Source organism: Schistocerca serialis, chromosome 10 (genome assembly GCF_023864345.2).
Source record: "Schistocerca serialis cubense isolate TAMUIC-IGC-003099 chromosome 10, iqSchSeri2.2, whole genome shotgun sequence".
Classification (NCBI taxonomy): domain Eukaryota; kingdom Metazoa; phylum Arthropoda; class Insecta; order Orthoptera; family Acrididae; genus Schistocerca; species Schistocerca serialis.
Genome location: NC_064647.1, coordinates 108,121,780 through 108,137,737, shown reverse-complemented (window position 1 = coordinate 108,137,737; position 15,958 = coordinate 108,121,780). Strand labels below are relative to the sequence as shown.

The 15,958-nt window shown below is 41.7% G+C and overlaps 1 protein-coding gene across 2 annotated transcripts in view; it reads left to right on the top strand.

Annotated features, from left to right (window-relative positions):
• The window catches only part of LOC126424869 (zinc finger and BTB domain-containing protein 24-like), a 137,187-nt gene that overhangs the window by 40,420 nt on the left and 80,809 nt on the right, over positions 1-15,958 (top strand). For both annotated transcript variants that reach the window (XM_050087697.1, XM_050087696.1), the window contains exon 4: positions 4,307-4,390. In XM_050087697.1, the coding sequence (XP_049943654.1) occupies positions 4,307-4,390 (84 nt within the window). The remainder of the gene's footprint in view (positions 1-4,306; positions 4,391-15,958) is intronic.

Here is a 15,958-nt window from a genome sequence, read left to right as displayed (position 1 = left end):
AGCATGCCGCGACAGCGTGGACGTGAACCGTATGTGCAGTTGACGGACTTTGAGTGAGGGCGTATAGTGGGCATGCGGGAGGCCGGGTGGACGTACCGCCGAATTGCTCAACACGTGGGGCGTGAGGTCTCCACAGTACATCGATGTTGTCGCCAGTGGTCGGCGGAAGGTGCACGTGCCCGTCGACCTGGGACCGGACCGCAGCGACGCACGGATGCACGCCAAGACCGTAGGATCCTACGCAGTGCCGTAGGGGACTGCACCGCCACTTCCCAGCAAATTAGGGACACTGTTGCTCCTGGGGTATCGGCGAGGACCATTCGCAACCGTCTCCATGAAGCTGGGCTACGGTCCCGCACACCGTTAGGCCGTCTTCCGCTCACGCCCCTACATCGTGCAGCCCGCCTCCAGTGGTGTCGCGACAGGCGTGAATGGAGGGACGAATGGAGACGTGTCGTCTTCAGCGATGAGAGTCGCTTCTGCCTTGGTGCCAATGATGGTCGTATGCGTGTTTGGCGCCGTGCAGGTGATCGCCACAATCAGGACTGCATACGACCGAGGCACACAGGGCCAACACCCGGCATCATGGTGTGGGGAGCGATCTCCTACACTGGCCGTACACCACTGGTGATTGTCGAGGGGACACTGAATAGTGCACGGTACATCCAAACCGTCACCGAACCCATCGTTCTACCATTCCTAGACCGGCAAGGGAACTTGCTGTTCCAACAGGACAATGCACGTCCGCATGTATCCCGTGCCACCCAACGTGCTCTAGAAGGTGTAAGTCAACTACCCTGGCCAGCAAGATCTCCGGATCTGTCCCCCATTGAGCATGTCTGGGACTGGATGAAGCGTCGTCTCACGCGGTCTGCACGTCCAGCACTAACGCTGGTCCAACTGAGGCGCCAGGTGGAAATGGCATGGCAAGCTGTTCCACAGGACTACATCCAGCATCTCTACGATCGTCTCCATGGGAGAATAGCAGCCTGCATTGCTGCGAAAGGTGGATATACACTGTACTAGTGCCGACATTGTGCATGCTCTGTTGCCTGTGTCTATGTGCCTGTGGTCTGTCAGTGTGATCATGTGATGTATCTGACCCCAGGAATGTGTCAATAAAGTTTCCCCTTCCTGGGACAATGAATTCACGGTGTTCTTATTTCAATTTCCAGGAGTGTATTTAACTCAAATTATTTTGCATTAGAGATCTCCGATGGAGTCCTTATTTGGAACACACGAAAATCTGATGTAGTCATAAGATTTTGTTTGCATAATGTCTTCTAACTTCAATAGCAAAACAGTTTCTCATATGTTGAAAATTCGGTAATGTTGTCAGAAAATTAAGTTTTGTAAAAGTGTCTGGAGGTAAAACTGAAATCAAAACATAATGTAACTCTTCCAGAACAAATTGATGGTAGTTTCATATTTATACCTTGAATAATTTATGATTTTGAGTGAGTTGAATGAAATGTGTGATTATGCTTGTATTGCATTCTGGACATGTCAGTTCTGCTCTGTGCGTCCATGTGCTCCTGCGAAGTGTCAGTCCTAAAGTAATTTTGAACAGACTACAGTCGTTCCCTCTGCTTCTCCAATTGTAAATTGAGTGAAGGAAAAAGACTCTCAGAAAGCCTCTGTACGGGTCCAAATTTCTCATATCTTGTATTTGTGGTTCTTACACAGTATGTATTTTTACAGCAGTAGAATCTTTCTGCAGTCAGGCGGCTCTCTAAATTTTCTTGAATGGCGTTTTACCAAAAGACCATTGTCTTCCCTAAAAGGCTTTGCTTTTGAGTTATTGGATCATCTCTGTAATACTTGCGTATTGATCAACACAACTAGCAGCATACCTCTGAATTGCTTCAGTGTCATGATGAATGAAAAGTAAATGAATATTTTTATCCAATAAATGCCAGGCACTGAAGGATATTGTTGTCTTTCAGAAAATTGGTGTTGGCTGTGGACCCCATTGCAGATAAAATAGAGCAGGAAACAGTTCAAATGAAAATTGTCTGAAACTTTCTGGCAGATTAAAACCATTTGCTAGCATGGACTTGAACTCAGAACCTTACATTTTGCGGGCACTGCTATTACTGATTGAGCTTTCCAGGCACGGCTTGTGACCCATGACATGTCCTCACAGATTACCTTCCTCTCACAGTACCCAAACTTTTGGATATCTGCAAGACTAGAATGCCAGCTACAGAAAATGGCTCGGCCACAGCCTAACAGTTGTTTTTGAAATGAATATTTTACTCTGTGTGAACTAATGCCATCCTGAAAGCTTCGGAGAGATTAAAAGCTGGTGGTTTTCTTGGATCCAGGAATGTAATATTTGAGTTGCACTGTCAACCTTTGTCAGAGTGAAATCGTGCATTTCAGAATCGTAAACACAGAAATCTTAGGTCCAAAAAGGTGCTACCATTTTAAGATGCTGGACTCGCTTTTGGGAGGATGGCGGTTCATTTGACTGCCCTGGTTTTACCCTGACCTTTGCTAAATCACTCAAGGCGAATGATAGGATGATTCCTTCAGACAGGTCACATCCAGTTTCCTCCTCCGATCTGAGCTTAAACTCTGTGTCTGATGAACTCATCCTCTACCTCCTCCTTTACCTCCTCCTTTACACATCAATAAATGGTTTGCTTCTGATTGGTTTGAAGGTTGTTGAACTGCTAAAGACTTCAGATTAGATCATACTGAAATCCTAGTTGTCAAATCTTACGCGTAGAGCTTAAAAATAGTTTTCCTGTAGTACTTAACTCACTGTGTGAATTTCCCAGTTAATTTTTGTCTTTGTTTATTCTGATCTTTCGAGCCAGTTGGTCATTCTTTTCCCTGAATTCACTGTTTACAGTGAGTAGAGTCATTTACATTGAGTGGAGATACACATTGAGGTGACAAAAGTCATGCACAATATACACATATACAGACGGCACAGTATCACATACACAAGGTATAAAAGAGCAGTGCATTGGTGGAACCAGCATTTATACTCGTGTAGTTCATGTGAAAAGGTTATGGTTATCGCCGCATGACAGGAATTAACAGACTTAGAAAGCGGTGCTAGATTCACGGGACATTCTGTTTTGGGAGTTGTTAGGGTTGGAAATCATTAGGGTATTCAATATTCCAAAATCCACAGTGTGAAGAGAGTGCCAAGAATACCAAATTCCAGGCATTATCTCTCACCATGGACAACCAGTGGCCGACAGCCTTCACTTAACGACCGAGAGCAGATGCGTTAGTAGAGAGTTGTCGGTGCTAACAGACAAGCAACACTGCACAAAATAACTACAGAAATCAATGTGGGATGTACAACGAATGTATCCATTGGGACAGTGCTGGAAAATTAAGGCATTAAGGTCTGTGGCAGTAGACGACCAATGCAAGTGCCTTTGCTAACAGCAGGACATTGCCTGCAGCGTCTCTCCGGGGGCAGTGACCACATCAGTTGGACCTTAGATGAATGGAAAACTGTAACCTGGTCAGTTGAGCTCCAATTTCAGTTGATAAAATCAAATGGTAAGGTTCGAGTGTGGTGCAGACTACACGATGCCGTGGATCTGAGTTGTCAACAAGGCACTGTGCAACATGGTGGCAGCTGTGTCTACATGGAATGGACTGGGTCCTCTGGTCAAACTGAACTGATCATTGAGTGGAAACGGTTACGTTCAGCTACTGGGAGACTTGGAGGAAATTTGCAGCCATTCAAGGACGTCATGTTCCCAAACAGTGATGGAATTCCTATGGATGACAATGCATCATGTCACCAGGCCACAGTTCATCGTGTTTTGTTTGAAGAACATTCTGGACAGTTCGAGCAAATGATGTGACCATCCAGAATGCCTGACATGAATCCCTTTGAGCACTTACGGAACATATTGGGGAGGTCAGTCTGTGCATGAAATCCTGCACCAGCAACACTTTAGCAATTATGGTTGGCTATAGGAGCAGCACGGCTCTGTATTTCTGCAGGGGAATTGTGACGACTTGTCGGGTCCGTGCCACACCGAACTGCTGCACTAAGCCGGGCGAGAGGAGGTCCGACCCGATGGTAGGAGGTATCCCATTACTTTTCTCACCTCATTGTAACTGAGAACAAATGTCAGCATCAACATGTGTTAGTAGGAAGTTACAAAACCCACAAGCATAGCCAGTTTCTAATTTCAGCTTTCATTGAGTACACTTTCTAATCACATCTAGCTTTATTTGCACAACATTTATGTTAGTGAATAAGTTTTTTCTTTAACCTAGATGAAATTTACCAATGTTACTGTTAAATGTAGCCTCCACCCAACAGGTGGAGAATCGGCCTCTCGAGGAAGGAGGTGAAATTGAACTTGCAGCAGTTAAGAAGTTACAACATTGCTTGGAAGCTGATCAGGTAACCAAATTAATTACATTTTCATAGATTAAATTTAATTCACCATTGAGGTGTATGTTGTTATTCTGAAAACATTTATTCCTAACTTAGGGAATTAAATTAGAAAAATGTGAGCATCAGTCCTTACTGTGCATACTGTGCATTGACAGGAGTTACCGTACAGAATGAACGAAAACTCCACTGACAAAATTTCAGTAGTTGTTCGGGGATATTTTCTGAGTATTTTGGTAGAAAGGACCCGTGATCTCTCGTGGCTCATCACAAAGTAATTGCATTTCATGCAATCTCTTACCGCAGTTATCTTCGCATCTGCATTGCAGTGAAATTACCTGCACATCAGTGCAGATGTGACAGTATGGGTTGCCGTGCCTTGTTGGGAAATGAACTTGTTTCATTCATTTACATTACTGGCTGTTGACAACAGTAGTGCCCACATCATCCTCGTGCTTTTCTCAGTACTGCTCTATTCTGTCTTGGGTTTGTTTTTCCAACAGTGTTAGTTGTATGTTAAACACAGCAGTATGGGTAAGTTTACTGGTGGAAAGTTGTCCGTAATGCTCCTTGTGTGTGGACTCGCTGAATGCTGTGGAAGAGTGGCATGACAGTGTTTTACTGAGCTGTTCCCCCAGTGACAGGAACGGTGTCACAGCACATAAGGATTTGTGCATTAGGCTGTGTTCTGTATTTTATGTCTTGGTAATTGTTTATTACAAGTTTCTTCACTGTTGTGAAGATATTTTCACAGAAACAAATGTAAATGGGGTAACAAAGTGAAAAAAAATCCTAATTATGTTATTACTCTGTAATAATTACATTATTACTCTGCATGAGTCCCTTATACCAAGATATTCAGAAAACACCACTCAACAGGCTCTGAAATGTCATCATTGGAGTTCTGGTTCACCCTGCATATTTGTGAAGGGAGATAATGTGTTAGAAATTGAAAATCAGCTGAGTAGTGAATCAGGAAAAACAGCAATTATTTCGAAGTAGTGACTTAGTGCACAAAACCAATTGTAATGTGTGTTCTGTGTACTTATGTTCCTATAACAGTTTTATCATTGTAAAAAAGTGATTGTGTGTGTATATATATCTGTGTGTGTGTGTGTGTGTGTGTGAGAGAGAGAGAGAGAGAGAGAGAGAGAGAGAGAGAGAGAGAGAGAGAAAATATATATTTAATTTTTACCTTGAGTAAAAGAGACCACTCACTGAACAGTGGAGGCATTCAGTTGCCAAGAGGCACACACAAAAGAGAATAAAAACTTTACTGTTTTTCAGAAGAGCTAGAGTGCACTTGGGACGGGTCGGATGCCTGTCCCAGTCCATGTACGTGATAGGAATTTATATGTTTGGGAATCATATCCTGCATTGTTTTGGTGAACACCCAGCAGCTTGGTGGCTCAGAGGGCCTCAGTTCGACCCTTGGACTTTCGGTGCTGTGGCTGAACACTCTGGCAGGTGGTCTCATTAGGGTGATGGTGGAGCAGTAGTGGCCTCACGGCAGAAGCTGGTGCTGTGAAGATGCTGGCTCAATTGTTGACCTGGTCAGGTGGCCAGTGTTTATGTACACCAAAGCGTGCTGGGTGTCTCGAACATTAACTGAGGAACAACTGTGTGCTGTGCATCTGTTGGTATGCATATTCTGACACCTACAGCACCATCTGTTGGTCAAATTTTTGTCCAGTTTTTCTTGTTGCAGCCTTTCCTCCGTGTCAGTAATATGCTGTTCAAACTTAATGTCATACGTATCTGTGGTTCTCTTTCTACAGCATTTAGTGCAAGTTTTTTATTCACAGCCGAATGGAGGTTACTTTCTGAACCACCCTCATATTATCCAGTAAAAATACAATGATTCCTACTTGTGACAGTTCGACTTCTTTATTTCTTCGTTGATTGTCCTCGGTGTCAACATACTGGCTGAAAAAATACGGGGTGGAAGTGCAATACTGTCTACTGTAAATGATGTAACCGATAGATGCACAGTTGTGTTTCACAGTCTTTTACTTTCACTATTCAAAGCCCCCCAATAATACACAGTTATGTGGCCAGTGCACTATTATTTAACTTTCGATAAGCCTAATTAATAGGTTGCAAGTGAACGTCCACGTACTGCTACAATAGTTTTTTGTTGAACATGTATGAGCAGTAAAAACTTAACCACAAAGTTCACAGTTCTTGAAGAATGGAAAGCTACATATGGAGCAGACACTGTCACTGTTTTAACACACGGACTAATTGTGTAACACTTATTTCACAGTTAAGTTGAAATATTGTTGTTGTTCTAATCAACACAGGTTTCTCATCTAAAACTCGGCTGTGGACTGACTGCTCGGGACCAAAAATTGGGCCCTTATATACCCTCACAATAATAGGTGCTGAAACTAAACATTGTTCGAAGTTTAATTTACAGAAATTACAATTAAAACTTAACTCATTCGATTAACTGAATACATTGAAAAATTGGTTCTTATTAACAGTTTCTCCTACTTCAAGAGTTAGGCCAAATCATTTGTTCAGATCATAAAATTAACAAATATCGTTACACAAACTGTACTTCTGACAAAACTGTGAATTACTTTGGAACTAATTAAGGGCTGGCTTTGCTAACATGTTTTCGAATAGAGCCAAATAAATACTTTAAGAGTACTATTAGATGTTCCTCCAAATGTTTATAATTATTACAGAATTTATATTTGTTTACACGTCAACAATAGAATATAAGTTATGAAACAATTACCGATTTCACCCTGTAACAAAAGATACTAACTAGTAATAGTCAAAATAAATTAGAAAATCAATTACATATATAAAACTAATGACATAATTAGATCTGATGTTATCAGGGTGTATACGACCCGGGACAACCGGGAGATCCAGGAAAAACCCGGGAATTTTTTCATCCAGGAGAAAACTGGAAAAGACCCGGGAATTTTTTAGAATTCCGGGAATTTTTCATTGTTTTTGTTTTGAGTTAAATTTTTGTAATTTTGACTGGTAAGAACTGATACTGTAACAAAGGATATTACTGTATCCCACTACTACAGATAATACTGCAGCAATAAGACATGGACGAGAGAAAAAACGAAAATAAAACAAAAATTGCAAAGGAAATGCGCCATATACAGCAACAAAACACAGTGTTCATACAAGCGTCTACCAGCAGCAAAATGAGTCAACGGCTTTAGGAAGACTATGCGATGCTTCGTAACAACAAATTGCCTCCGATGAGCGTGACGTCACAACTGTTTACATTAGATTCGTTTTAGCAGTTACGAGCGGAATCAAGCGCATGCGCAGTTGAGTAGTACCTTCTCCCGCTTCTGGCTACAGAAATGTGGCTTTTGGCTGTGTAAGCAGTCGCAGCAAGCAGCTAGATGCTACCGGGAAAAATTTTACTGGAGCGGCCAAGTTGCCAGATTCATGCATGCACAGCAGGTCCAGATCTAGGAGGGGGAGGGGTGTGGGCAAATTCATATTCTTGAGGGGGGAAAAACGTTGTTTCACAAAGTGACTAGCATCCAGAGCACTTAAGTCTATCGATTATTCATATGACTTTGAAACGCATCCCTGTCGCTTTTTGAACACATTATAAGTTGATTTCTGAATGAATTGTAAGTTGATTTGTGAATGCGTGCATAGTGTACATGATGTCTCTGTCAGGGCAATCCTTGTCGCATGTAGAAACAAACTTTCCTACAGACAAAAGCGGCTATACGAGCTGACCGGAGGAGAGCCGAATGGCTGAATGCCAACCGCTGTCTGGTTGATTGGGTTTGCGAATGATGAGCATTGTTATAATTATTAGCGAAATCCATAGATTCAGACTACAGAAGTGGAAATAAATGAATAACAGGCAATAAAGATTACATATTCCCTTCTCGGTGTATCGAAGAAAATGAAATTTTGACGGAAAATTTTGGGCCAGATCGCTATACTAGGAAGGGCCAGTTGCACAGTGCTCAGCTAGCAGCCGCTTTGAGTTCTAATCTGGAAGAAGTGCGGAAAACGCGTTGTACGAACATGTAACAACGCCTAACCAGAGAAAAAACCGGTGATTCTAGCAGAGTTAGTGAAGTTAACCTGTGAATAAGCTTTGACATTGGCAGGAATAGTTACAGAATTAGTGATAACAAGCCTGTTTGTTAGAACGAGGAAGGAGAAGAAACGGGGACATTACACAAATTATGGAACAATATGACGATTCCAAGTTTGTATAAAAATTCCATACTACTACTTTTCGATCATGTTTGAGAAACTGGAGCGTATGAATAAGTGTGAAACTATCCCCTAAACTAAAGCTTTTTGCTTGTAGTAGGTCTAATAGGCATTTGATATTGGTACTTTGTGAATTATATTCTGTCGTTACAAAAAAGACCGTTTGTGCCAAAACAGCCTTGTTTATTTAATGTATGTTACAATTGTTGCCGTGACAAAATAGACGTAATTAGATTGGGTAACCACACCTGTCTTGGGCCCTGTTTGTATTAACAGCTTTTTCAGTATTAGACAGCAACATTTCGATTTTTCATGTAGCAAAACGTTTGGCGAACTTTCGCAAAAAGGAAAGCACTCCATATAAAGCTGTAGCAAGATTAGAGAGAAAAAAATTCCAGGGGCTAAGGATTGTACAGGGTGTCCAGAGAAGGACTCCCTGATTTCAAAATTAAATATCTTGAAAACAAAGATCGATAGAGGAATGCAGTAAACGGTATGTTTATTGTGAAAGCTGTAAGAAGTTTATACAGCAGTTTGAAATAATAGTTACAAAAGCTGTTAACAGATGGCGCTGTACGCTGTACAGCTCATATCTGCATATATAAGTGAAATAATCGTATGGAAACAATCCTTGCAACACAATCACATCACAATGTTTTCAAAATGTTCACCATTGGCACTACAGAGGTGGCGCAAATTCGCCATCACATTTCGTAGTGTCTCAACCGAAATGGATTCACATGCCACAGAGATCGCCGATTCAAGCTCGTCCACCGTGGCGAGATGCTTTGGGTAGACCATGTCTTTCACTGTGCCCCACAAAAAAAGTCACAGGGAGTCAAATCCGGCGAATATGGAGGCCAATCCATGCCTGCACCAGTAAATTTGGGATATTCCAAAGCAATGAGTCGATTCCCGAAGTATTCCTCAGGAAAGCGAAACACTTGTTCGGTCCGATGTGGTTGGGCTCCATCTTGCATAAACCATTCAGTACCTGGTCGATCCTCTAACACTTGCTGTGTGGCGACAAATTGTTCCAAAAATTGCAACGTAACGTGCACCAGTGACCGTTTCTCGACTGAAAAAAGGACCAATAATGCCTCTGCTGCATACTGTAGCCCACACAGTAACTTTAGTAGAATACAGGGGTTTCGCTTCACACCAATATAGCTTTTCGGAACCCCAAAATTGCGAGTTCTGCTTATTCACGTATCCATTCAGGTGGAAGTGTGCTTCATCTGTAAACCAGATGCAGCCAACATCAAATCCTTCACTATCAATCATTGTGAGCATCTGATTAGCAAAGGCAACCCTTTGTTGCACAGCTCGTACGGGTATGACCTGGTGCGTTTGAATTTTGAATGGAAATATGTGTAGGCTCTTTCTCAGTATTTTCTGCGTGCGGAGCGCTTCAAACCAGTCTCAGATGCAATTCTACGGACGGATGACATTGGATTTCGCTGAATAATTCCAGAAACTGTGGCGATATTTTCAGGCGTAACTGCGGTTTGCTTGGGGCCAACATGCCCCACTAGATCATTAGTTACGCTGCCTGTTCGTTGAAATGTTGCGAAGAGCGGACGAATGGTTTTCGCATCGAGTCCTTTTGGAACATTAAATCGTGCTTGAAAACTTCGCCTTGTTGCCGTAGGACTCTCTTCTAACCTGTGGTACTCTAGCACCAGAAAAACGCGTTGTTCAATGGAGTACATGGTTTTAATCTCTTCCTTTGGTACGCTAACCTCCTTTCACGTTTCAATAGTGGAACTGATCGCTCTGGGCTTCGGATCACTATTTATACTAGGCATTACGTATGGCGATTACAGCACCATCTGTTAGCAGCTTTTGTACCTATTATTCCAAACTGCTGTATAAACTTCTTACAGCTTTCACAATAAACATACCATTTACTGCATTCCTCTATCGATCTTTGTTTTTGAGATATTTAATTTTGAAATCGGGGAGTCCTTTTCTGGACACCCTGCATATTGTCTTGCTTGTCTCATGTCTATACTGGGTCTATGTGTCCTATATTTAATTTTATGTCACACAGAGCAGCAAGTTGTTAGCTGATAGGGAATAAAGAGTGGATATTTTCTGAAGAGTTTTTTTTTTTTAACAAAAAAGGACAGGATTTCAAACCGGCTGACTGTAAGCAGGAGAGGCACCAAAGGTCATTTTAATTTCCATTGTCCTGAATATGGTTTGATGGCATCCATTACAAAATACAAAATATACATGTTTCAATTCCACAGAGCGAAGTACAGTGACGTGCGATAGAAGAATGCTGCCACCTGTTGAAAACCTTGCCTTTGGACTAATGATCACCATCATCCTCGATGTAATTCCCATCCGCACGTACACACCGGTCCCAGCGCTCTGCCACTGGTCAAATGTTTTCTGGAAGTCCTGTTCTTTGAGGGTGTTTATCACCGCCAGCGATGCTTCTCGAATCCTCTCTGGAGTGTCGAACCGACAGCCTTTCAACTTGAGTTTCAGTTTTGGGAACAGCGTGAAGTCGCAAGGTGCCAAATCTGGCGAGTACTGTGGGTGGGGTATAACCACCGTGTTGTTTTTTTTGCCAAAATGGTCCTGGTGAGCAAGGGTGTGACAGGGTGCGGTGTCGTGATGCAGCAGGCAGTTCCCTTGATGCCAAAGTCGGGGACGTCGTTGCAGCACATTTTCATGGAGGCGTCACAAAATGTCACAGTAGTACGCGGAATTTACTGTTTGGCTGGGAGGGACGAATTCTTTGTGCACAAATTCCTTGGTATCAAAGAAAATGATAATCATGCTCTTCACTTTGCTCTTCACCTTTCTCCCTTTTTTGGGTCTTGGAGAGCCCGGGCTCTTCCTCTGGGACAATTGTTGCTTTGTCTCTGGGTCATAACCGTAAACCCAGCTCTCGTCGCCAATTATAACCCGTGACAAGAAGGTTGGATCATCAGATGCGGTCTGATGAAGGTTCGTACACACTTCAACATGCTCTGCCTTCTGATCAGCAGTCAAGATCCTTGGCCAAAATTTTGCGGTGACACGATGCGTGCCTAATTCATCAGTCAACATTCATTGACATGTCCCATAACCAGTACCCACTTCATTCTCAAGGTCTCGAATGGTTCGATGTCGATCAGCACAAACCAGTTGTTGAAGTTTGGCAACAATGTCTGGCGTTGTGCGGCTAACGGGCCTTCCATTATGAGCATCATCTTTGACATCTGTACGGCTGGTCCTGAACCGAGTGTGCCACACGAACACACGTGTATGGCTCGTGCCCCATCCCCCAGACACTCGTTGAATCATTGCAAGGGGGTCTCCACAGCACTTTTCCCGAGATACGCACAGAATTTGATTCACAAGCACTGTTCTGTTCGCGTATCCATCGTAAAATCGCCACACACCAAACACAGAGAATTACGGAAATCACTGTGGACACGCTAAACGTCCTCCCAGCTGAATGCCACTCTGCACACTGACTCATCAGATATGTAGTTCTCACCACCTAGCGGTGCAAAGATCTACTACTCCCACTTTCCAGATGGCAGCACCAGTCCTGAAAATTTTGGATTCCACCTCTTATCTGATAAGTGTAGGCAACTGTAATGAGTGTGTGTAGTACGGTGTCACATTGGTGTTGGATGATTGTGGAAGAAGGAGGAGGGTGAAACCCTGTGCTGGCACATAGACTACTCCCCTCCAATAGCAACCCGGAGGCTGCCGAGTGTAACGTCCCCCTCCGACAGACAAATCGTCACCGACAGTGTCGTGTCCTCGGTTTGTGATACTCTGCAGTGAGGTTTGGAATTTAATCCAGGACACTGGTGCAAAGACTGGTCATTAGGAACTTTACACCACCATTCCTCATCTGCTTTGCCATAAAATAAAGGGAGTGCAGCCAACGGCCACACCCAACATATCTTAAATTTAGTGATATGATGGGAACTGGTGTATTCAATGAAGAAAGGCTGTTGGCGTCTTGTAGAGCTCCTATCAATTTTTATACACATTTTATATGTGACTACTTATAATAAACAACAATTATGTTTGAGAATGAAGTCTTTTGCAATGACACGGATGTATAAAATGTTCTCAGACTTCTTGCCATGTTAGTTCAGGTTAAAACCTCAGGATTTCAACGATTACCTTAATTGCCGTTGTCATGAGCAACTGACTGTCGAAACTGCTGCTATGGTGACCTTATACAGCCCATAGTCAACCATGGGCTGTGTAATGTCACCACAGCAGCAGTTTCGAGTCAGTTGCTCCTGAGGAAGTCAGTGGAGGTAATTGTTGAAAGCTTGAGGTTTAACTTGAATTTATGCAGGAAAAGTCTGAGAATGTTTTATACAATAATTGTGATTGCTCACCATAGACCGATGCTTGGACAACACGGTGGTTTGTCCCCATGCCCATCAACTACCACTTAGAAATGGCACAAGAGCCAAAATTAGCCAACAGTGGAAGATAAACAATAATATGTTCGAAGACAAATATTTTATAATTTCAGAAATTTTGTAAGGCTGTGCCATGTGCCTAAAGGAGAGTAATCTTTTAAGACCTCTTTGTCACATATGGTACACTTATTTCTATTTAACTTCACTTTTATTGCAGGTGATTTTTAATGCCAACTTTACCTGACACTGTCTCTGCAAAGTTGTCGGGCCCCTATTCTGACAACTTGCAGATAAATGAAATGAGGTACCTTTGAAATTTGAAGCGGTCCAATGACCCATCTAAATATATTGTAGAATTCACAGTGTTAGCCATATTTTATTTTATTTGCTCAGATAATCTATTTCAGCTTTGCAGCGATCATCAGATCACAATGGCTATGCCTCCCCTTCATCACTGTCTTATAATTTTAAAGACAAAAATATTTTTCTGTGCCAATTAAATCGAATGCGATCAAGGCTGTGAGTTTCCCAATAAATGTTGTTCTTCGGCTTCTGCCACTGTTGTAATGTAAATATTAAGCAAGCATCAGTAGAAAGACAGAGAATTTGGTACAGTTTTGAATGCAATGGCCTTTCCAAAAGTTTCTGTGTTAATTGTGTTGATTTATAACCTGTTTGTCCAGAAATAATGTATTGCTTTCTGCTCTGCAATTGTTTTCATTTTAAATTCACAAACTTCTGGTTTTAATTTAATTTACAGTCTACAATTTGGTTAGGAAAAATACTAAAAAAAAAAAAAGTTAAAAGAAAAAGAAACTCACAAGTATGTTTGGATTACAGTTCATTTATACAATACACACTTTATGCTTCTCATGTATGAATGACTTTGACTAACTGATAAACTGTGTATTTATCTTGTCAAAATGTAATTATATATTTTGTTATCAATATAATAGAGGGAAACATTCCACGCGGGAAAAATATATTTAAAAACAAAGATGATGTGACTTACCATACGAAAGCGCTGGCAGGTCGATAGAAAGACAAACAGACACATACATACACACAAAATTCAAGCTTTCGCAACAGACTGTTACCTCATCAGGAAAGAGGGAAGGAGAGGGAAAGACGAAAGGAAGTGGGTTTTAAGGGAGAGGGTAAGGAGTCATTCCAATCCCGGGAGCGGAAAGACTTACCTTAGGGGGAAATAAGGACGGGCATACACTCGCACACACACACATATCCATCCACACATATACAGACACAAGCAGACACTGAAATATGTCTGCTTGTGTCTGTATATGTGTGGATGGATATGTGTGTGTGTGCGAGTGTATGCCCGTCCTTATTTCCCCCTAAGGTAAGTCTTTCCGCTCCCGGGATTGGAATGACTCCTTACCCTCTCCCTTAAAACCCACTTCCTTTTGTCTTTCCCTCTCCTTCCCTCTTTCCTGATGAGGCAACAGTCTGTTGCGAATGCTTGAATTTTGTGTGTATGTATGTGTCTGTTTGTGTTTCTATCGACCTGCCAGCACTTTCGTATGGTATATATTTTGTTATTATTTTATGTTTCTACTGGAATATAAGTATAGATAATTAAATACATACTAGTATAAAATTAATTGTGTATGGGAAGTCATGTGAAAAATTTTTTCACTCATGTGTAAACCAGAGTAAAAATTTAAATTATTTATTGGAATACTTGGAAAACAGTAATTGAAATATCATTAAAAGACTATGAGCACATTACCACTGCATGAGAAATTGCTTGAAATAATATGTGTGCTTCAGAAGACATATGCACTGTATTTTTCACAGTAGGTTTTGGTTCTGCTATTACATGAAGTTAATCTAAACATTGGTGGGTAAGTTAGATTATCAATGACTGGAAAGCAATCATAAGCATCTTATGTCTTGTCATAAAGGATAGGGGCAGGAGGATTGCGATATTCAGATCCTTTTTGTGCCTCAACTTCAGTTTCATCCCCAGGTAATTTCTTCATGTGAATTGCCATTTTCAGTAAAAATTTCAAGTCCTTAATAGCTTTTTGAAAAGGAAACAAAGGAAAATTTTGGAGTAGGCATTAAAATCCATGGAGAAGAAATAAAAACTTTGAGGTTCGCCAATGATATTGTAATTCTGTCAGAGACAGCAAAGGACTTAGAAGAGCAGTTGAACGGAATGGACAGTGCATTGCAAGGAGGGTATAAGATGAACATCAACAAAAGCAAAACGAGGATAATGGAATGTAGTCGAATTAAATCGGGTGATGCTGAGGGAATTAGATTAGGAAATGAGACACTTAAAGTAGTAAAGGAGTTTTGGTATTTGGTGAGCAAAATAACTGATGATGGTCGAAGTAGAGAGGATATAAAATGTAGACTGGCAATGGCAAGGAAAGCGTTTCTGAAGAAGAGATATTTGTTAACATCAAGTATTGATTTAAGTGTCTGGAAGTCGTTTTTGAAAGTATTTGTATGGAGTGTGGCCATGTATGGAAGTGAAACATGGACTATAAATAGTTTAGACAAGAAGAGAATAGAAGCTTTTGAAATGTGGTGCTACAGAAGAATGCTGAAGATTAGATGGGTAGATCACATAACTAATGAGGAGGTATTGAATAGGATTGGGGAGAAGAGAAGTTTGTGGCACAACTTGACTAGAAGAAGGGGCCGGTTGGTAGGACATGTTCTGAGGCATCAAGGGATCACCAATTTAGTAATGGAGGGCAGCATGGAGGGTCAAAATCGTAGAGGGTGACCAAGAGATGAATACACTAAGCAGATTCAGAAGGATGTAGGTTGCAGTAGGTACAGGGAGATGAAGAAGCTTGCACAGGATAGAGTAGCATGGAGAGCTGCATCAAACCAGTCTCAGGACTGAAGACCACAACAACACAACAATAGCTTTTTGTGGAGTTTTATTTCATTTTGTGGTTATCCTGTATTCAGTTCACCT